General features: G+C 44.3%; 2 protein-coding genes across 3 annotated transcripts; one reads left to right on the plus strand and one right to left on the minus strand.

Moving 5' to 3' along the window:
- The first annotated feature begins 1,348 nt into the window (after nucleotides 1-1,348).
- ggt5b (gamma-glutamyltransferase 5b) lies at nucleotides 1,349-10,515 on the plus strand. 2 transcript variants are annotated; one of them, XM_047045708.1, is made up of 12 exons: nucleotides 1,349-1,658; nucleotides 4,376-4,503; nucleotides 4,797-4,892; nucleotides 5,192-5,387; nucleotides 6,445-6,605; nucleotides 6,794-6,940; nucleotides 7,084-7,214; nucleotides 7,605-7,804; nucleotides 8,124-8,215; nucleotides 8,828-8,940; nucleotides 9,133-9,243; nucleotides 9,405-10,515. In XM_047045708.1, exons 1-12 carry the CDS (start codon nucleotides 1,486-1,488, stop codon nucleotides 9,549-9,551), a joined length of 1,695 nt encoding a protein of 564 aa, XP_046901664.1. In that variant the 5' UTR covers nucleotides 1,349-1,485; the 3' UTR covers nucleotides 9,552-10,515. The 2 variants fall into 2 exon arrangements, with proteins under 2 accessions (XP_046901664.1, XP_046901665.1); XM_047045709.1 differs by having other exon boundaries at nucleotides 1,351-1,658; nucleotides 7,620-7,804.
- Nucleotides 10,516-11,952: 1,437 nt separating this feature from the next.
- ggt1b (gamma-glutamyltransferase 1b) lies at nucleotides 11,953-21,840 on the minus strand. Its single transcript, XM_047045425.1, has 13 exons — nucleotides 21,801-21,840; nucleotides 19,169-19,367; nucleotides 18,148-18,278; nucleotides 17,760-17,849; nucleotides 17,196-17,388; nucleotides 16,642-16,802; nucleotides 16,283-16,432; nucleotides 14,659-14,795; nucleotides 14,354-14,541; nucleotides 13,568-13,695; nucleotides 13,198-13,310; nucleotides 12,942-13,055; nucleotides 11,953-12,521 (listed from the first exon to the last, which is right to left on the minus strand). The coding sequence occupies exons 2-13, from the start codon at nucleotides 19,333-19,335 to the stop codon at nucleotides 12,375-12,377; spliced, it is 1,719 nt and encodes a 572-aa protein (XP_046901381.1). The 5' UTR covers nucleotides 19,336-19,367; nucleotides 21,801-21,840; the 3' UTR covers nucleotides 11,953-12,374.
- Nucleotides 21,841-22,619: the final 779 nt, after the last annotated feature.

Raw genomic sequence — 22,619 nt, forward strand, 5'->3', positions numbered from 1 at the left:
TTAATTCACCTCTTTAAAATTGAAATATGAATTTATTTCAATGTAAAATAAAATCAGATCGCCCCTCCCCCCAAAAAATCACGATTCAGAATTCAGATCCCCCAAAAAAGTAGCTCCAAAAAAAATTGCCAAAAAAACACTTCAGCCAAAATAGGTTATAAAATTCAAACATTTTGTCACTGATTTGCTTCCATATAAAATGATAGTTGGTGACGTGACTGGAACTGGTATTTGTGGGTGTGATGGAAAGGAGGCAGGAGAGGTTAGAGAGGAGACAGTAACTCATTCAAGTCTGATTGCTACATGTGGAAGGTTTAGCTCAGTGGTTAAAGCACTTGACTACAGATCAAGAAGGCAAATACCCCCCAGCAAATACCCCCTTGCACGTCACTTTGGATGAACGTGAATACAATATTTATTCCCCATCCCCCCCAGACCTCCCCCACACAAATATGTCTCTTTGGATAAAACGGTACACAAACACATGGCATGAAATATATCTGCTAAATCTAATCTCTGAGCATCAACTTTAAAGTAATGCTGCTGAACCTGTGTGGAATCTCACTTTGAAGTTCCCCTGCATGCCTTCAAGTCAGCTGACACCTAAAGTGCTGAGGGATTGTAAACCGCTTGACAGTGCAAGATGTCTAAGGTCATGTCTATTGTCATTTGCACATAACACAGTTATTGGCAAGGAAATGCATTTTCAGGCTTCGCCAACAGTGCAGACAAGTTTCAAGGCCATTTGCCATTCATTACAACAACAGGTACATTGTCAGCCTCTCTGAACCTGTAGAGTCCTAATCCTACAAGCTACTGTTCTTCTGAAGTCTACGTTTTATTGATCAGACACCAGTTCTCTCGGCTCTTTCACCCCTCTGTGGCTCCCGCTTTGAAGAAGAAAAAGCGCTTTAACATTTTGAAACTAAAACTAAACTAAAAAACTAAAAACTGGCAGCAGCGGAAGTACTACTAACATTTAGGGTGGCTGGGCACCGCAGTTTAGAAAGTCAGCTTTTGGTCAATCTTCTTTCTCGATTAAAGCCATTGGGAAGTTATATCAAACCCACCAACATTGAGTCAGGATGCTTTTCTCAAGCGCCTCATTTATTTAGTGACAATAGGGATTTAACTTGTAATCTTAGGCTACTGATTCCAACTTTATGTAGGCCTAAAGTTATTGTTCTGTTTGATGTAGGCTGGTGTAGGCTATTTACTTTTGTGGTTGTGTTTTTGTCCACCTGCCCATCAGGGACAATAAATCTAAATGAGCTACTAACGAAATTTGGTGGAATTAGCCTACATCACTTTTTAATTATGCGCTATTTTGTGCGATACTCCCACATAAAAAACTCATTGTGGGTTGGTTCTTGGTGTTGCAATACTGCCACGCTCACTGGGAATATCCAAACTTCATCTGCGGGAGGTAAGCCAACGCATTTAGGCTACCTACCTGTCCACGGAAAGTTGCTCTCCACGTAAACGATGGCCAAATATAAACCACGGCAGATTCGATGCCTTTATGTTGTCGTTTTGTTATGTGCTGTGGCAGTTATTTGCGTGTGTGTCGGCGTTTTCCTTCACCGTGGATGTTCAGACGGTAACTTCAAGCACGCGGCGGTGGCTGCAGACTCCCAACGTTGTTCGGAAATTGGCAGGTAATACAGGCATGCATCCGTCTCCTTGCCCTGCTAATTGTACACAAAAATGTTGTTCTACCAATCTTATGTGGGAAGCACATTTTCTGTGTAGCCTACTTTTAGTTTAAATTTCAGATAGTTGTGTGAATATGGAATATGCGTCTATAATTGACAATAAAGCTTTGAACTTGAAGTTTGAAGAGAACTGAATAACAGACAACATCAGTGACAATGTCAGTGTCTGAGATGTGAGATAATGAGTTCAGTGAACAGTAGCCCATTAGTAGTTTTGAGAGATTTGAAAGACTCGCTAATGGAGATTATGTCAATGGTACAGACATATTCATTGCCTGTTAATTTACAATGGCCATACTCCTGAGTTAGACTAGTAGGCCGCTGCATAGTCATTCTAATAAAAAGTACTTATTAGCCATGATATCTGCCAGCATTAAAAAAGAATACATTTAGAATTCTAACACCGTAACCTGCTGGGGCACATTTAGTAGGTGAACTGTATAACATACCCATTTTGTTAAATTGAGTGGAACAGATTTTTGGGCATCCCTTTACTTACACTATATAAATTGTTCATGTGAAGTGTACTGTGATTTTCAGTTAGAGCATGAAACCAGGATTGTGCAATCGTGAGCCAACCAACAGCATAGAGTCTACTAAGAACAATAAAAAAAACAGGTTTCACCTTGACTATTCATTCAGCTCAGCAAGTATCTGTGTGCTCTGGAGTTACTTTTTTCTCCTGCCAAGAACAGCCTGTCCCATCATCCGTTATTTGAATGAAAGAGAGTGTTTACAAACACATGTCTTCGTTTAGCTGACACTTTCACCCAAAGGTATGTACTGTACAAATAGTGCACATGCAGTGGACAGCATTGAACATCAACATTCAGACGTCAGACGTGCATGCTCCAAACTGGATTTAAGGAACGGTGGTAGTTCCAGGCCCCGGGCAAAGTGAGCACATCAGTAGTAGCGGGACACATTGTGAGGGCTGTTTCCTCAGATTGACCCTAATGATGCTGGCTTTGATCACAGACCCATGTCCCTGGGCCTGGGACAAAAGACAGGAAGCAGGCATACCGTGTCATAATAATGTCATCATGTGTCATGTGTCCATCTGGGAGTCCCAAATTATAATAACTAAGCTGACGTATCTGTTAAAAGCAACAGACAAGGGAGGATTATGGCATGCGCCCCTCTCGATCTGCAGTTACTGTACATGCTCTAACCATTGTTCTAGTTTAAGTATTTTATATTACATTTTATTGTCAGGTACATAGATCAACACAGGGTCAGACTGGGCACTGAAAGACAACGCAAAGCAACCTGGCATAACATGACATATAAGTACTCAGAACAAGAACACAAGCAGATTGGGATACACCATTAGTACTCCAAATGATGGGCCTGCAAAGATCCCTGACCGAAACACAATCAAACACATTTGGGATCAATTCTAACGCTGTCTGCAAGTCAGGTCTAATCACCTAACATCAGTGCTCAACCCCCATAATGCTCTTGTGGCTGAATGGGCACAAATTCTCACAGACAAGCCGCAAAATCTTGTGGACAGCTTTCCGAGAAGAGTGGCTGTTCTTATAGTAGCAAAGGGAGGCCCATCTCCACATTAACACCCATGGTTTAGGAATGGGATGTCCAACAAGCTCATAAAGGTGTGATGGTCAGGTGTCCACATAAGTTTGTGCTTAATATGTATAAGATACTTGAAGTTCAAACCCCGGTCCAATCTGTCCTAGAGCCGATGACGCGGATGTGTGGTTTGAACTCTCTGGAACTCAGATGCTGTCTACAGGCCTGTAGATCTGTGTTCAGGCCCAATGACTTATTTGATAGACTGGAAATTACCATTACTCAGGCAAATAGAATTTGAGTTAATGGCTCTCTGCTTAATGACATGCTTCCTGTGTTCTGTATTCTGTGTTGCTTGGAAAGAGGATTATGAGGAAAAGTTATGACCAGGAATTTGAATCACTTTACGGCAACCCCCCGAACACTCCTAAACACTCACAGACACAAACACACACTCATACACACATCCCACACACTCATACACACATCCCCCTACACATACACCCCTACACACGTTCCCGCATGCCATGCCCAATGTTTTAGTTTCTACTCTACAAAAAGACGGCTGTCTTTGGGGACCAAATTAAAACCAGAACTCTCTATCCTTACGTTTCCTGTTATCTGAACTGTGTTATGGGGTCAAGCGCAAACTCGTATCTGGATAATGTTCAGACCCCAAATCCGTCATTCTGACACACAAATATTTCCCAGAACGTCTGAAATTTCACACAGTTGAGTCTGCGTCTGTCTGCCTGGTCTATGACCATAAACTGGAATATACTGGTTAAGTGTTCCCCAGAGCTTTTAGTCATACAGAAGACTGTTGTGTAATTGTGACCCCTAGTATTGTTGCTTGCTTTTTCTACAGGTACACTTTTGCACTTCTGATGTTCATGTTGTTTAATTGTAACTTGTTTAACTACATGCTCTTATGGTACTTCCCTTTGGGACTTATTTGGTTTGTCACAGTGTATGCTTCATGTTTTGGCTACCCTCAATGTTTGGGGCTATCTCATTGTTATGATCAGTGACATATGCACTTTTCTAAAGCTCTCTCATGGAAGTCGCTTTGGATGAAAGCGTCTGCTAAATGCATAAATGTTATGTAATGCATTGATTTGTTGCAGGGATATCCTGCAGCAAGGAGGATCAGCTGTAGATGGCGCCATTGCTGCTTTGTTGTGCACGGGGCTGGTCAACCCCCAGAGCATGGGCCTGGGTGGAGGGTCCATATTTACCATCATGGATGAGTCTGGTGTGTCTGCCTACAACACTAGCTTTACTGTATTCTATTCTGCTCTTGTACCCTGTTCTATGCTGAGTCATTTAGCATACGTTCATCTACGTGCAAGTGTACATTCTCATTTTATTCATTCTACTGTATATTGTGATCCATAGAGAATGACAGTATCATACCATGATCTGCCCAACCTTGTGTTCTCTACAGCAGCGGGAATGGCTGCTCTAGAGAATAGGAAAGTATTTTATTGATCCAACAGTGTCCAGTCTGCCCTCAGTCCTTTAACTCCACTTGTCTGCTGTCTCCAGGAAAGGTGAAAGTTTTCAGCTCCAGAGAGACCGTCCCTCTGGCCTTCAAGGCAGACCTGCTGAAGGACTGTCCCTCCAGTCTCCAGCTGATCACAGGTACAACTGTCAGTTCATGTGTAGTCTGGAAACTGACCTGAGCTCACGCAATATCAATAATGATATATTCAGATAGCAGATGCTTTTATCTGAAAAAAGGGGATTTGAACCTGGAAATCTACAGGCAACTGCTCTATGACTTAGTCATAATCATCATTGTGACATGAAATTCTGTTCTAGAATTCAGTCACATATCTGATCAGTAAGACAGTATCTTCAATGACAACAATCAAACCTGGCCATTTCCTAGTCAGTTAGTACCGTGTCCTCACGTCTGCTCTCTCCGTCGCCCCCTGCAGGTAGTCAGTGGATCGGCGTGCCCGGGGAGCTTCGTGGGTACCAGGAAGTCCACAAGCGCTACGGCCGTCTTCCATGGGCGTCGCTGTTCAAGCCCACCATCAGACTGGCCAGGGAGGGATTCCCCATGCCGGCCTTCCTGAGTCGATTCCTCTCCGTACCCATGATAACCAGCGCGGTGAAAGCCTCACCTCTCTGGTAGTATAACAATTATAATAATATACACATATTTAGCAGACGCTCTTATCCAGAGCGACTTACAGTAAGTACAGGGATATTCCCCCGAGGCAAGTAGGGCCTTGCCCAAGGACACAACATAATTTAGCACGGTCGGGAATGTAAACCGGCAACTTTCTGATTACTGGCCTGATTCCCTAACCACTCAGCCACCTGACTCCCACACACACCATTTGAAGTATGGGGGCAAAACCAAATAATGGTTTTAGGGTTCCGCCTCCTTATAAGGGATCCTTGGAACTGAAGGAGGTGTTCCTAATCTTAAACACCCGGGCTTTGCTATGCTGTAGTAGCACGTCCGCGGGGCGCTAATCGACTTACAGTTGGGCATCCCAGCTGTGGTTTGCATCAGTAAACCCCCGGGACCTGTCTTCTCCTTATGGCGCCGTGACGCAGCAATACAGCAGATGCCATCTCTGAGCCCATCCCCGAGATTAACTTCAAAGCTTTGAATCCCCCCCACCCCCCCCCCACCCCCCATCCCATGGTTGTTCTCCCCATCCCCTCTCCTCTGACTGGGGGCCCAGATGCTGGGGAGAGGGTCTCCTGGAACCAGCAGATGGGGAGGGAGACTCACATAAGCGATTCCCACAGAGTCAGGGATGTGCTGCAATAAGCTGGCTCTGCAGGGAGATGGAAATAGGTCAGGCTATACTCACACAGAGTCTTTTCCCGCCTGCTGAGGTGATGGAAGTATACAGAGTTTAATTGGTGTGTTTGCTGTCGGTTGCTAACGATGTACTGTCACCGTAACCCACGGAGGTCACGCTGCTCCTGTTTAATACCTTCACACTGAAAACAGCTGTCTTGGTATTTCTCTGTTGTGCGAGTGTGTGTGTGTGTGTATATGCGCGCGTATGTGTGTGTGCATTCATGTGCAGGAAACCGTGCTTGCATGTGTGCTTGTGTTCATATGTGTGTTTGTGTGAGCATGCGCTCGTGTGTGTGTGAATGTGTGTGTGTGTGGGTGGGATGTTTGTTTTAATGATTGCGTTCCCCTGTGCTTGTTCTCTTCTAGTGAGGTGTTCTGCAAGGAGAACAGGACAGTTCTGAAGACAGGGGACACATTGAAGTTCCCCAAGATGGCAGAAACCATGGAAACCGTGGCACAACAAGGAGCAGACGTCTTCTACACAGGCAGCATAGGACGTGACTTGATCCATGACATTAAAGCTTCTGGTGGGTGGCTTGGAATGTGTGGAGAAAAAAGAGTGAGATTGAGAGGAAACATTGAGGTTAGAGAGAAAGAGAGAGAGAGAGAGATCTATTTAAACTGTAGGGAACTTTCCTTTACGGAAAACTTTTTCCTTGTTGTCTCACCTGGATGGTTGACTGGTATGAACCGTCCTACTGTCTGTTTGTTGCAGGTGGGACCCTCACCATGGAGGACCTGAGGTTGTTTAAAGTCAGGGAGGAGCACGCGTGGACAATTCCTCTGGGAGATTACCAGATGCACATCCCCCCTCCACCAGCAGGGGGAGCCTTGCTTGCCCTTATTCTCAACATCATGAAAGGTATTTGGCTAGCCATATTTCTCTTTGTTATATTTACTTATATATCCGCTTATATTTCTTTCTATATGCAACCACTACGTTAACGATTAGTCACAGTAGTTCCACTGTAAGGTTAAAAGTTCTGATTGATCTATGATTTCCAGGGTTCAATCTCACCCCGAGTTCCATGGATGGTGAGCAGAAGACACAGTTCTACCAACGCTACATTGAGGCGTCTAAATTTGCTAACGGCCAGCGGAGCAGCATTCGTGATCCCATCTTTGGCACTGCAGGAGTGAGTATCTCCAGCATTTTGATAGTGACTAAGCTGCCAGAGTCTCTCCTACCCCCATTTTCTCTTTTTCATCGCTCTCTCTCTACCTTTCTCTGTCTACCTCATCTCTTTTTCCATTCATCCCTCTGTCTCTCTCAACATCTCTTACTCTCTCTCTCTCTCTCTCTGTCTCTCTCTCAACATCTCTCTCTCTCTCTCTCTCTGTCTCTCTCTCTCTCACCATCTCTTACTCTCTCTCTCTTTCTCTCTCTCTCTCTCTCTCTCTCTCTCTCTCTCTCTCTCTCTCTCTCTCTCTCTCGCTCTCTCTCTCATTATGCATCACCAGATCAAAGCAAATGTATTGTATCTGAAAATCTACTTGCCAATTAACATAAGTACATTAAGGTTCAGAATATCCACTTGCAGAATGCATCGTACTTGGTGAGCTCGGACTTCGCGGCACGCATCAGGGCAAAGATAACCCAGGACGGCACCCATAACGACTCGTACTACAACGTCACGCCGTCGTCAGATCGCTACGGGACCACTCACGTGTCCGTCCTGGCTGAGGACGGCTCAGCCGTCTCCGTCACAAGCACCATCAACCACATGTGAGGACAATGTGTACCCTGAGGACAATGTGTCGCCGTGTCAAGCGTTGGCAAAGTCCAAAACATTGAAATGGACGAGTTTTGCAACACACAAGTGAACGTTTGAATTCACTTAACTCACCCTGAATAGATAAACAAACTAATACCCACATCTCCACAAACACACATCTACACTCTCTTTGTGAAACTGAAAATAAACCCTTTAACTGATCAAGTGTCTTTGGACAATAGTTGGTACACTCAGGTCCACATGCCAGCTTGTAGCTGTTGTAGCTGTCTGCTCCTCCATGCTAACACACACGTCTGTCTTTTCCTCTAGGTTTGGCTCGATGGTTTACTCCCCTAGGACAGGCATCATTCTCAACAACGAGTTGGCAGACTTCTGTGGAAGGGCAGACCGCTTCAGATCGGGTACTGGATAAACACACCTAGTATATTAACGTACAGTAAATGTTACATGAAGATTGATACAGAACTGCGCAAAGGTTTTAAGTAAAGCAAACATGCTTTAAGAAATAATTGAATGAAAATACTAAGCTGAAATGTTCTCATCATTGCACCTGATACTGCCGCTCCAATACAGAAGAAGGATTGCCGAAACATACTATATTGTAATTGACTGGAAAGTAGAGGCACATTCCCCTAAATTATAAACTGACATTTAACTTGCACTGAGCTGTCTGTGATTTGTAAACAAGTCTCAGGGGGCCTCATTTGCATACACAACATAGGAGATGGAACTTTTGTACTGTAAAAACCACACCTATTGTACCTTAAAGGATTGATGACCATATTGACATGCAGTAGATTATATGTGGGATAGGTACAGCACAGCATTTGACCGCAGAGCAGGTTTGAAATCTCCCCCATATATTGCTTTGGATGGAAGCACTGGCTAAAATGTACCCTGTTATTATAATAATTACATAATTATTCTCTCACATATCCTGAGATGTTAATGAAGGGGTCTCTTGGGGTCTTGAAAAGCTGATATTACATTTTCACTTTTGATTATGTCCTTAGGTGAGCAGCCACCCTCCTCCATGGCTCCTGCGATACTGAAGTCTCGGTCAGGAGACGGGACCCTTGTGATTGGTGGATCTGGGGGTAGCATGATCACCACAGCAATGGCCTTAGTGAGTGCAATTAACTGGATCCATCTCCTTGGTGTGGTCGCCGCTGTTAGCAATTATGGTTGGAAAGTGTTATTTCATTTTATTCTCTCTTCTCTCTCTCTCTCTCTCTCTCTCTCTCTCTCTCTCTCTCTCTCTCTCTCTCTCTCTCTCTCTCTCTCTCTCTCTCTCTCTCTCTCTCTCTCTCTCTCTCAGTCGATTATGAACCACGTCTGGCTGGGTATGGGTCTGAAGGAAGCCATTGCTGCACCAATTGTGTTTGTAAACGGCAAGAATAAGGTCTACAAAGAATCAAGGTTCGATAAGGTAATTATTCCGTCTCCTACAATCACCATGTAATCACTTCAGAGTGACGGCTTGATTGCACTAGGCTTATAAATACAGTTATTAAGCAATACTGAACTGTTTAGAACAGTTTTTCCAGACATGTAATCAAATGTTGAGATTTTAAGTGTTTGCATCTCCAGTCTGTTTCTGAGGACCTAAGAAGGATTGGCCATAGAGTGGAAGACTGCAGATTCTGCTTCAACGTTGTCAACGCTGTTGCCAAAGAGCGAGGTTGCATTTCCGCAGTGTCCGACGCCAGGAAGATGGGTCAAGCGGCAGGGTTCTGACCTGTTGGCCAACCGAACAGGAACCCAGAGTTCACCAGCTTCCTTAACGTCCCGATTGACATTCTACTGGATGTTACCGTAATGTGCACCGTTATTTACAAAGGATGGATACATGAATGTCCCTCAATCGCATTAACATCTGAATTCAAGTGCTGTTTCGATATTTACAGCTTTGCCCTAAAAGAATGACTAAAAGAATAACATGGGCCTCATGGAACTCACAGATAAGTTCTCTTTGGGGTGAAATGAAGGGGGGGGGGGGGGCTCTAAGTTTGGCTCTGAGGGGGATGGAGTTACTAATTTTACCAAAGTCATGACTGTCTGTTGTTGGTGAGTCATAAGACGGCACCAGCGGCGTCCTGACGGGCAGTGAGAACAGAAGGTCAGTCCACCCTGTCATCTGTGGTAACATTGGACTCACAATGAGACCACAGGGGCTCCATCACTTCCTGTGGGGGGGGGGGGGAGGGGGTCCGACTAAGCGCAGCATGATGTGCCGTGCAAGTTGCACGCTTCACTTGTGGGAGTGCGTGGGTGGAGGATGGGTGTAGCTTTGTAGCTCGGCAAGGATGAGTTTAGCTCAGTGGTTGAGTGTTTGACTGCAGATGAAGAGGTTGAAGGTTGAAATCTGTCCCTGTATGTCACTTTCGATAAAAATATATGCTAAATGAATACATTATTGTTACTATATTATTATAAGAAATTATATCTAACTGGGGGCTGTGAAAATGGGATTGAGGGTTTGGGTTGTTGAGATAGTTGTTGATTTCATACAGTCCGTTTTTTTATACAAATGTATGTGAAATATATTTGATACACAGCATATATGAAATGTTTTTTATTTTTTTATCCAACTTTATAAACTTTCTGTTGACACAGGTAGTGAAGGAGATAAATGTTTGTTTGTTTTTGTAAATAAACGTTTTTTGTAAAAATGAAATTAAAAAAAAAAGTTGCCATCATTGATGAGGACTCTCCTGTAGTAATTTGGGGGGGGGGGGGTTGTGTGAAACAAAAGTTTCACGAAAAAAATTGGTACAAATAAAAAATTCAATTGGTAAATAAAACCACAAAAAAGTTGTTAATTTAGACCCCAAAATCGCAAAACTGTTTTTTTCCTCCGGAGAACCCACCTGTTAAGCTCCCGCTTCAGACCTGTCCCCCGGACCCCGGTAAGTAACTTGACAACTATGCAAACTAGGTATGGCTCTACTTTTGTGTGGGATTGCTAGGCCTAACCAGTACAAAGGACGAGAATACAGGGTGTTTATATCACAACCTGGAAACATAGCTAGGCTAGCCACAAGATGTTATCACCCTGGCCTGTGCCTGTAGCGTTTCTGCAGCTATCTGTTTTCAGTTTTAGCTAGCTAGCTATCTCCCAGAAGCTAATAAGCTACTGAACTGATGTTGAATGCCAAGTGTGATAGTTTGTCTTCTATGCGATCCAGCCATCTGCAGACAGTAGTAATAGCATCTTCAAAAGTGAAAGAAAGTAATCTGAACCTGTACAGTTAGCAACAGACAGTAGCCTATATTTATTCATATACCCTGATCTAACTAACAATTAGCATCGTGTTTCCTGCCCTAGATTAAAGGAATACTGTGTGCAAAGCCCTTTGAGAACAGAAACAAAGGATGGGGGTAATGAGATGGCTTTTCGTAGTGGCTCATGAATGAGTAATGATCCCTGAAGGAGATTCTGAGTAGGCTCCTTCTAGCACTCACTAGGAATTATAAAAACATGCAAATGATGTTCCGTCTGGCGTCAGTGTTTGTGAAAGTGCTTGGAAACTACACCATGTCTGGTTTCATGCCTTGTCAGTTTCTATGTGTTAAATTCACATTGACGTTACATGCGAACATGCAAAGGCTAGTTCTTCTCATCAGTTTACAAACAACTGTCATCAACACGTGACTGTGCTTCATGCGCTGTAAAAAGCCCTAAAGAGTATTGTTGTATAACTTTATTGACTTTGTAGCCTGACGTGTGTGTATGTGCATGCCAGTGGGTGTGTTTATGTGATTATATGCCTGTGTGTATGTGCATGCCTGTGGGTGTATTTATGTGTGTGTGTGTTGTCCCCTGCTATGGCACCAGGGGAGGTTGACCTTTGGAGAGCTTTTAGTCCTCCAAGCATAAAGAAAGATCAACACCTCGAGTCCTTGTCTTTAGATAGAGATTTACAACCTCAACCTCATTTTTGGTGAACCTCGGTGAACTCTTTCAGGGGCATTGTGGGATTATGAGTCTTACACTGCTATAGGACAGGACAGCCTGTTCCTGACTTATACAGCCTGTGGAACCTCTCTAAATCTATTTGATGCCACACGTGCTGCGGTAGGACTGCCTCCTTTGACACTGTTCGAGCCATGCATAAAACGTGGCAAAGACAGTGCTGTTTTACAGTACATGCAATACGTTTATAGCAGGCATGTGCCCCGGAGAATTTCCCCCATTTTATATTTTTCTCACATGGGCTTTTCATTACCACCCACGTTATTGGCTAATGCACCAGTACATAATACACACACTGAGTCGATACATTTTGTAGATATTTTTTTTCTTCTCAAAAGTTATAAGACTCTTGGTCTTTATAATAACCAATGGTCATTAATAAATAAACACTTTATGAAAAATTTGACAATGGCCGAAAAAAACACTTACTCTTGATTTGGAAATAAACGTTTCCCGTACAGTGCTTTGCTTTAAATCTTGGCTGTGTTTCTCAGTGTTTTGCCATCTCTAACGTCTTGTGACACTGAAGTTGAACTTTTTCGATTGATTTTCAACATCCCTTATTCGATACAACGAGGTTTGTCTCAGTATCCAGCAGCGTATCCCCATTTCCTGGGGTCTGATTGGGCGTACAGTTGGTTGCCATGACGCACCACCGCCTGCACCACCGCCGCGGTGGATTTGAGTCGTTCCACCGCGTGGTTCTTTGCCGCCAGGCCGTCCAGGATCCTCTGAAACCAGAAGAACACAGGAGCTGGGTCAGGCCTGCAGCCTACCTAACAAACCCTTACCCAACACTCCTACCCCATCACCCTTACCCAACACCATCACCTTTACACAGCACTCCTACCCCATCACCCTTACCCAACACTCCTACCCCATCACCCTTACCCAACACTCCTACCCCATCACCCTTACCCAACAGTCCTACCCCATCATCCTTACCCAACAGTCCTACCCCATCACCCTTACCCAACACTCCTACCCCATCACCCTAACCCAGGCCCCCAGACCTCCCCAACACCCCTATCCCAACATCCATACCCCTACCCAACACACCTACCCAACATCTCAATGTGAACAGCCCAACACTGACAGCGTGTTCTAACCTTCTGGTGTAGAGTGTGAGGTAGCCAGTGCATGAGCCCTACCTGGTCAAAATCTGGCTCAGCCACAGTGGTGTTGGGGTTCAGCTGGTTGTGGACTCTGGAAGCTTCCACGGCTGTTTTCAGATCGTACTTAAAGAACAAGGCGTTCAGAATCACCTTTAAAAAAAAATCACATTTTAAATGTAAACACGTGGGCATAACTCAGTGGTCAGAGCATTTGGCTACATATTAAAAGGTTGCAGGTTCAACTCCCTCCCTGTACCCTTGCTGTAGATAGATGGCAGATGTTGTGACTCACCTGGGCGATGGAGGTTGTAATCTTGGTTCCTCCGGAGCCCCCCACCACCATCTTCACCTTGTTGCTTTTGTCAATCAGGATGGTTGGACACATGGAAGAAAGGGGTCTTTTACCTGATGTGGGAATAAACCATAAAAGCCAAGTTTAGCATGATACCCCAGCATAGTCCAACCCCACCCTGATAACACCTCTCTTCTACACTATGCATAGTACATTATGTTGTGATGACTGGGATGAACAGTAAGTATCTTTTTACCACAGACAAATTGTCATAAGGGGTTTAAGAGAAAACCAACTGTCCCAAAATGACCAAAAGTTAAATATTACCAAGTTACTTTTTTAAGACCAATGTACTTGGCATTAACATGACCTGGTCTGATGAAGTTGTTTGGCGATGGCGGCACCCCATAGCCGTTGGGGATGAGTGGCGAGCTGAAGTCATCCATCTCGTTGTTGAGGAGGATCCCAGTGGAGGCGGACATGAACTTTGACCCCAGGCTGGGGAGGGACAGGGGGGGGGGGTGATCACTATCGTTTTGGATAAAACCATCTGCTGGATGCCCACATTGTTAAGCTAAATGAGTACACTGTTTCACAATTTGATATGTCAAAGGTCACAGCACATCAAAGATGACCTTTGACTTATGGAAAGCATCAAAGGTGACCTTTGAGTCGCCCATCAAATCATGAAAGCCGTCAGGTACATCCATCATTTTATCCAATAATGCTCACAAATCCATGCCCAATTACGTTTGATCATAAGTGGTATGCGTAAGTGTTTTGGGTCAGAGGGTAGGTATAGGGTGTTGGGTCAGAGGGTAGGTATAGGGTGTTGGGTTAGGGGGTAGGTATAGGGTGTTGGGTCAGAGGGTAGGTATAGGGTGTTGGGGTAGGTATAGGGTGTTGGGTCAGGGGGTAGGTATAGGGTGTTGGGTCAGAGGGTAGGTATTGGGTGTTGGATCAGGGGGTAGGTATAGGGTGTTGGGTCAGGGGGTAGGTATAGGGTGTTGGGTTAAGGGGTAGGTATAGGGTGTTGGGTTAGGGCAGGAGGTAGGTATAGGATGTTGGGTTAGGGGGTAGGTATAGGGTGCTGGGTTAGGTCTGCTGGGTATGGGTAAGGGTGTGAAACCACAGATGGAAGCGACATGGTTCCTACAAGTGGTTGATGGTGCTGGTGATCGCCACGGCGCTGCCGTCCTCCGCCACCACGGAGGCGTGAGACGTGCCGTGGTCATCGGGGACGAAGTACTCCGGCTCGTAGTAACTTTCCGGATGCGTTGTGTCATCTGTGATCTTCTGACGGATGTTGTTGGCAAAGTAATCTGAGGTAATATTTTGGATGAACTGAAGAGAAGCAGGTAGAGGATGAGAGTCTTAAAGCAGTATCAGAGGTTGACATAAAGAGGGAGATTTGCGGTGTCTGTGTTTACACTGAGTGTAAAGGTAGCACCCTGGGCTTACATCCGTGATGTTGAGGAAACCTGGATCACCCAGAGTGCTTCGCTTTGCGTAGGCAAAGCGGAAAGCCTCGACAATGCGATGGTAAGTCAGGACCTTTTTCTCATCACTTGACACACTGTCAGGGCTGAATTTGTACCCTGAGGAAAAACAACAACTTTGTAGTAATTCTGTCAACAAGACCACCAAAGACTAGCTCTCTAATTCTGAATTGGCTGGGGACAAAATTTCAACGTTTCAAATTGATTCAGTAGAAAAGTGCCATCTCTCTGTTAAGACTCCAAAAGACTGAGAATTGAAGCGGTTTTAGCTGACAGCCGAAGTGGATTGAGGGTTTTGTGGGGAAGCAGCAGGAAGTGGGGGTTTGGTGGAGGGAGGGAGAGAGATTGGAGTGTAGGATTTGATGAGTTTCAGCTGACAGGCAGTAGCATGAGTCACACTGCTAAGACTTGGAAGGGTCTGGGAATTCTTGCAAGCGCAAGATCCACCCGCAGTCAACTGTGTCCAATTAAAGGTAAGAATGGGTCCGGTTAGTCTGTTGAAGGCAGGGGATCGCACACTGCGGGTGTCCAGACACAGGAAAGGAACACTGAGAGAAATTCATTACTCAGGAATAAAGTTATTTCTAGTCCCCTGGACACTGTCACTGTACTGACGATTAGCAGAGAGGAAAAGTCTGGGAGGTGGCAGCAGACTCACTTTCCATAAATCTATAGCTGAAACTGTATACCCATCACTCTCTCTCATGGTTCGGTAGGAATGTCATCCATAATTCATTCCCCAGACGATTTTATCCAAAGCAACATACAGGGGATATTTGAACCTGATATTTGAACCTGCAACCTCTTGATCTGCAGTCAAAGGCTCTAACCACTGAGCTAATAGAAAGACAGAGACATAGAGAGATTCAGCACCTTTGGGGGACGTTATGAACATACTTCATCAGGACTAACACGGTGCAGACAGCACAGTGAGGTGATAGGCTCAGGCAGTCCCAGAGCCAATGAGTGAGTCAGCATCATCTGCTGACATGAACCTTGCTGACAGAGCAGCGCCCCGCCGCCCAGAGACAGGCTCGTGCTTGACGATGCGGAAAACAATCACCTCGGTTTCTTAATTGTTTTCTTCAAGCGCAGCTGTCTCATCAGAAAACCAATTGAGAGAGAGAGAGGGGACTTTTCCGTTCCCTGGTGTATAACCTATTACTACCAGAATGTGTACTGGGGGGATAGACATAGCTCAGTGGTGGAGCATTTGACTGCCAATCAAAAGGTTGCAATTCCCCCCACCCCTACCTCAAACGTATGTTTTTGAATGTCAGCTTCTCCGAAGTAAACAAATTAAGGTGTCTTCGTGGGCGCCCCCTGTGGGCCAGGTCTGCGTTTACCTTTCAGGATGTTTAAGATGAGGGCAAGGACTGCGTTTACCTTTCAGGATGTTTAAGATGAGGGCCAGGTCTGAGTTTACCTTTCAGAATGTTTAAGATGAGGGCAATGACTGCGTTTACCTTTCAGGATGTTTAAGATGAGGACAAGGACTGCGTTTACCTTTCAGGATATTCAAGATGAGGGCAAGGACTGTGTTTACCTTTCAGGATGTTTAAGATGAGGGCAAGGACTGCGTTTACCTTTCAGGATATTCAAGATGAGGGCAAGGACTGGGCCACTGGCAGGAGCGTTGGGCATAAGCATGGTGTACTCCCCCACCTCCACCCTAAGGGGGTTCTCCTCCAGAAGGGGCTTGTAATCTCTCAGATCCTCCAGAGTGATGATCCCACCTAGAACACACACACCAGGCAACATGTTTGAATCATTGCCAGAGCAAAAAGGAACGGGTCTTACTTAATCTTTTATTTTACAAACCAACAAACTCTCCATTCATAGATTGACCTGGATTATCTAAATAGATTATCTTCATGGATTTTTGATACAAAAAAGGGTTGTTATGAAAACAAAGAGGTGATTGACTGGAGGTTTGAATGAGAACCTGCTGCCTGGATGTCTCTGGTGAGGTTCTGAGCCATCTCTCCCAGGTAGAACACATCCGCACCTCCCTCTGCAATCCTCTCATAGGTGTCAGCCAGCTTGATGTACCTGATGGTCTGATTCTCTTTCAATACTTTTTTGTCGGGGCCACAAAAGACCTCACTGCAAGAGAGATTGTGAGTAGACGGGGTCAGATAGTGGTAAAGATAGACAGGAGATTAAGAGATTAGAGAGTTAGATACCAGTGTGCTCAAAGGTTTAAGAAACGGTGCGATCTGGTATCTTGTCCAAATCGAATAAAACGTAACATACAATACAAGCACTTTTTTACAGTAACGAGCAGTGTCAGAGGAGACAGATGGACAGATAGACAGATACATAGACAGATAGATAGATAGATAGGTAGGTTGATAGACAGATAGATATACCGATAAATAGATATGCACTTTATACATCCACTTGGAGAAATTCCAGCATGACCGCAGTGCATCAAAACAAGTCAAAGAAAAACACCATTAGCCCCACCGACAGCAGTGAGGAGATCTGATCTCTCACCACAGAGCCGGGTCCCTGGCGATGGTGTTTCTGTTGCTGTTGAGGGCCGATGCCAAGGCCCTGCCTAACGGAAACCCCTCTCGTGCCAGCTTGATGCTGGGCAGGAAAAGATCCTTCCATGGCATTTTACCATAGCGCCGGTGTGCCAGTTCGTACCCACGTATCTCCCCTGGCACAGCGATGGACAACCCCCCTGTCATACAGAGGAGAGATTGTTAGTGGTAAACAAAACAAACAAAAAAATACTAATTTGTTAATTCAAACAAACATACCGATAAACAGCTCTTGAATAATGATGAACAAAAACGGATGTAATCTCAAATGCCGCCCAGATACTGCTACCCTAATAAATAAACTCATTTATCAGATATTTTTATCCAAAGGGACATGCGGGTATGAATTTGACTGCGACCTCTTGATCGGAAATCAAACCGTCTAACCACCGAGCTACAACCATCTCCCCTCTTATCTCTGCGGCTCGTGCTGAAAGCCATGTCTTTTTCCCTTTAAGGTTACAGAAGTCAAATCGTCTCTTTAAGGATTATGTAACTAGTTATGCATTACCTTTCCGGGAAAGGTCGGTGCTGTTACCAAACATGTTTTCTGAGGCGTTGTGAGGGGCCGTCTCTCTGGCGTCTATGGTCTCCACCTTCCCTGTGACGTAGTCAGACACATCCACACTGTACAAGGTACCTCAACATCCTGTTGACTGTTTACATTTGATGTTTCCTTCGTTTAGCTTAGAGTTGTGTATAGGGCTAACACTAACCCTAGGCAAGTTATCTGGGTTCTACCAGTATTTCAAAATAGTGTTTGGCCAAAGACAAGACTGTGTGTGTGTGGTGTGCATGTTATCGTGTGTGTACTCATATGTGTGTGTGTGTATGTGTAAGAGGTGTTAGTTGAGTCAAACTGAGAGGCCAGGGGTTAAAGGTGAAGGCTGAGACTGTACCAGTAGTTGCGTTGTAGATGGTAATGAAGTGGCCTCCTCCTATGCCAGCGCTGTGAGAGTTCATCAGCCCCACACACAGCATGGCAGCTATGGACGCGTCCACCGCTGAGCCCCCTCTCTGGAGCATGTCCCTGAGGTTGGCATCATGTACACACACACACACACACACACACACACACATACAACAAAGACACACACACAGAAACACATGCACATATACATACACACACGCACACAGACATAGTGCAAAGACACACACACAGAAACACATGCACATATACACACACACACACACAGAGACATAGTGCAAAGACACACACACAGAAACACATGCACATATACATACACACACACACACACACAGAGACATAGTGCAAAGACACACACACAGAAACACATGCACATATACATACACACACACACACATGCAGACATACACACGCACACATGCAGACATACACACACACACATGCAGACATACACACACACACATGCAGACATACACACACACACATGCAGACATGTACACACCGGCAGTCCCACGTGTACACATCCACATCCATTCAGACATGAATATCCCACACGTACACACACCCACACACACACACACACAGACACAACACAGCACACAGTTTGGATCAAGGGAAAAGGCAAGGCGGTTTGCAGACTGGCTGAATTACAATAACAGAAGCTTCAATGCTGGAGAAGATGAAGTGGGGAATTTATTTGTGTACGGAAGCAAAACAACTCTCCAATTTGGCATCTGCTATTTCCGGGTCTATTTAACTGGACACTTTGATTCTTGCATTTACGTAATCTTAATGACTTTCTGATCAACTGTGTTTTTTAAATTATGTTTTTGGTTAAAATAAATAAAGATATGGACTGTGTGTTTGGGTGTTCGTTAGCCCAGTTACGACCCGACACAGTGTAGACTATAATATATTGTTGTGATATATTATAATATATTATATATATACTGTCATATATGTAAACGTGTGTGTATTATCGGAGTTCTGACCTGCCTATCTCTGAACACGGGCCAGCGTCGGCAGCCACGGCCGCTCTGGAGAAGGCCTGGTCAGTAGAGGGGCTCCTGGTGTCCTTACTGAAGAACACCCCCACGAACGTGCCCACGGCTGCCGCCAGCAGCACCAGCAGACCAACCACCACTGACTTATGGACCATGTCTCTCTTAGGCCACACACAGTCAGGTCTACCTGGAGGGAGGGAACCAGGAAAAAGGTATATTTTATAAAGGTGTATATATATATATATATTTTTTTTTTTGGTGTGTATATATACTTAAAATCTACACACAAACCCCACATTACTTCTGCCAGTCAAAGTGCTATATCTATCAAGTGCACAGTATAACACAATTTTGTTCTGAACAATGACATTCTTAACTCATGGCAAGCAAGCAACCGCAAAGTAGTAGGCATAAAAATAAATATAAAATTGTTGAAAAGAGTCACAAGTCACAGCAAGAACAGCAAACATGTCATTAAAAACACCAGCAGCGGTTCCCACGTACAATAGAAAAACAAGACAGATAATAATAATCAAACAACTGCAAGGAAACTATCTTCTCCTCCATAAAAGACTAATTAACGAGAGCTTTCCTAACTGAAACCTCACGCTCTTATATAAGTATAAGTATATAGTTATAAAAAGTCAGTAATCAGTAAACTATTAAGGCAAGAGTGTCTGAGAAGCTACCGAAATTGACAGTGTTCCCTAGGCCTGTCGATGATTTACATATTCTATTCAACACTGTTTATTCGGATTTCAGCCTTCTGGCACTTGTCTCTGGATCATGAAAAGTTGAGTTGAGGAAGTAAAGTGACTGTGTGTTCGCTCAAGTCATCGTTACTAGATCCTTCTTTCCATTTGATGTTGAAGTCTTCACTTTTATCCAAAGTGACTTTAAAATAGTGCATGCCAGTCTCTCTAACACACACACACACACATATTGAGTCTACATGTACTTCAAGTAAGACTGTGACTAACAATGAGTAGTTAATAGTAAATAATTCCCAGTGGCAGAATAAAGTTTTAAAATGATGAAACTGTTGGGGAAAGTTTCTCTACGGAGATCAGTGCACAAGAGCTTGGATGTTCTCCGGGGAAGGTTTAGGAGGCGGTATTGAAAAGCGTCTAAAGACTCTGGCAGGGGGCCCTCGTTGCCTCTGTGGCGATTTACAGTAAGAGACCGCCATTGTCCCCTGCTGATTACATCCCAATGCAGCGTGTGCACGCGAGACCACGCTAATACAACACAGTGAGCTGTGAGTCACAGCAGGCCAAGCCAATCCTGAGATTAGAGAAATAAGACAAGAGAGCATAGGCAGCCTGACAACGGTGCAAGGCAACCATTTTGTAATGGAAGACGTAAAAACTCCGCCATCGAATACTTAGGAAGAGAGAGAGACAGTGAGAGAGAGAGAGTCAGAGAGAGAGACAGAGAGAGAGAGATAGAGACAAAGAGAAACAGAGGGAGTGTGGGATAGTGGATAGAATAACAACTTCCAGAGCCTTTGTGATTGTCACAGTCTGTACAATTGGTCTGTTCCTATTAAATTGACAATGCTCATTCACATGGTGGGGTCTGCGACTCTGCTCACATCCGACGCTTCAACAGCCAAGTCAGGAAGCAGGCAGACACACACACAGCCAGTCTCCCACGCACCATTCTGCCTGACTGCTTTCCTGCCAAAGGGATCTGCTGCATGCTAAATGACCATTCTGCATATCACACTACAGCACATGTAAGCATGGCAATGTGTTTATGTGTGACGTTCGATGAGAAGAAACGCAAAGAGTTCAATATTAGAAAAGAATAGTAGGTTTCAATGAACTGTAACTAAATTTAAAATGGCTAAATTAAAAACTCAAAACGTGCTTTGCACAGGCCGCATAAAGAGGAAAACAGTCAAGCTTGCACAGACACCTGATGAAATGCGATGTTTGTCCAGTCTCTATCAATCATTCACGATACTTAGATGTGAACATGTCTCTCTGGTAAGCATTAACTGAAGAACTGTCGCAATTTAACCATCACAAAACTGTAGAACTAAACACTCTTGATACTTGAGACTTCTGCTGAACTTTCTTAGCAAATGATTTATAATTATTTACTAAATAAAATACAATGTAAAATGTGACTGTTGTCAGAATGTGTCTGTCGGGACCGAGTCCTGGTCTTTGCATCGCAGCCCTGCTGAGCTTGATGAGAACAGGACTTCTGTGTAGTGCAGTACATCCTCCTGTGGAGCCTGTGCTTGCCTGCAGCAAAACCAAATTAAACCAGCAACACAAGAGACTGGAATATCTCAGCTCCACAACACATCCTCTTCCCTGGCTGCTGTTCAGATCCCCCCCCCCCCCCCCCCCCCCCCCGCCATGTCCAAATCCCCCACATCAAAGCATGTAACAACACAGGACACTTCATTAGGTGTAAAGCAGCGCAGGTGGTCTGGATGTAAACACATAAAAATAATCAAACAGACTGGAAGGCTCTCCCCACATCCATTTGTTTTTTTGCAGGACTAGAGTGGCCCTTCTCCCCCAATCCCCCCCCCCCCCTGAATTCAAACGCCAAAAACGATTGAGTCGTCCACCTGCTCGCTGCAAGAAAATCTCTCCCCTACCTTTTTGTCTCCTGGGCCTCTGCAGTAGACCGGTGTTGCTGTAAAGCTCCTCTGGTCAGGATGAGAGGTACAAGCTGCCGACGCTAAGCAATACACTATAACTCTCAATGTGTAACTATTACAATGCCATTAATCTTTAACCTCCCGTTCCATAAAAATACCTGCAGTGATCACAGGTGAAAGGAAGGAGGACATGTGCTACTGAAGGCTGGGTGTTACCCTGCCTCCACCTCTCATATGCTCAAATTGTTTGAGTTGCTAGACTTGATGGTTCTCACACCTCATTGTGTCACTTATTGTAGCATTGTTGTTTGGCCACTATTTAACCCCCTACACAATTGTATTTGCTCATCACACAACACTTTCGACAGGAATATTTATAATCTGTGTTCATAATTCTCACACCAAAAGAAAGCATGATTTGCAGTTTGAATGATGTCATGGAGTAAAATTTGAATCAATTATCTATGTTGTGTTTTTATGGATGGTTGATGCTTTAAGCAGTACAGAACATTTTTTACATTCATCCCACAGATTACCACATTTGTTGGAGATGATTACACAAAAAAAGATTAACTGATAATATTTGGCATTTAGAAACCTGATTTGAATGTGTAACAAGGTACCACTCTATGTGGCTTGTGGCTTGTGCATTGTGACATATCAGTCAGTCCTTGTATGAACAAATCTTGTAATGATAAATTGTCTACATTGTTGCAACATCCACTTCAGGTTAATATACAGATGTTAGAAAGATGTTTTGTTTACAAAAAAGCAACAAAGTTAAACTCTAATTCTTCTAGGCATATCTTTTTTTGT

Source organism: Hypomesus transpacificus, chromosome 22, assembly GCF_021917145.1.
Source record: "Hypomesus transpacificus isolate Combined female chromosome 22, fHypTra1, whole genome shotgun sequence".
Taxonomy (NCBI): Eukaryota; Metazoa; Chordata; class Actinopteri; order Osmeriformes; family Osmeridae; genus Hypomesus; species Hypomesus transpacificus.

Coding starts and splice junctions, on each gene's coding strand:
- ggt5b (XM_047045708.1), top strand. CDS start 1,486: ATGGCCAAATATAAACCACGGCAGATTCGATGCCTTTATGTTGTCGTT. Junction 6,941..7,083: donor TATTCTCAACATCATGAAAG/GTATTTGGCTAG, acceptor TATGATTTCCAG/GGTTCAATCTCACCCCGAGT. Junction 8,941..9,132: donor TCACCACAGCAATGGCCTTA/GTGAGTGCAATT, acceptor TCTCTCTCTCAG/TCGATTATGAACCACGTCTG.
- ggt1b (XM_047045425.1), bottom strand. CDS start 19,335: ATGGTCCATAAGTCAGTGGTGGTTGGTCTGCTGGTGCTGCTGGCGGCA. Junction 17,389..17,759: donor CACCGACCTTTCCCGGAAAG/GTAATGCATAAC, acceptor TCTGTATGACAG/GGGGGTTGTCCATCGCTGTG. Junction 12,522..12,941: donor CTGAGCCAGATTTTGACCAG/GTAGGGCTCATG, acceptor TTCTGGTTTCAG/AGGATCCTGGACGGCCTGGC.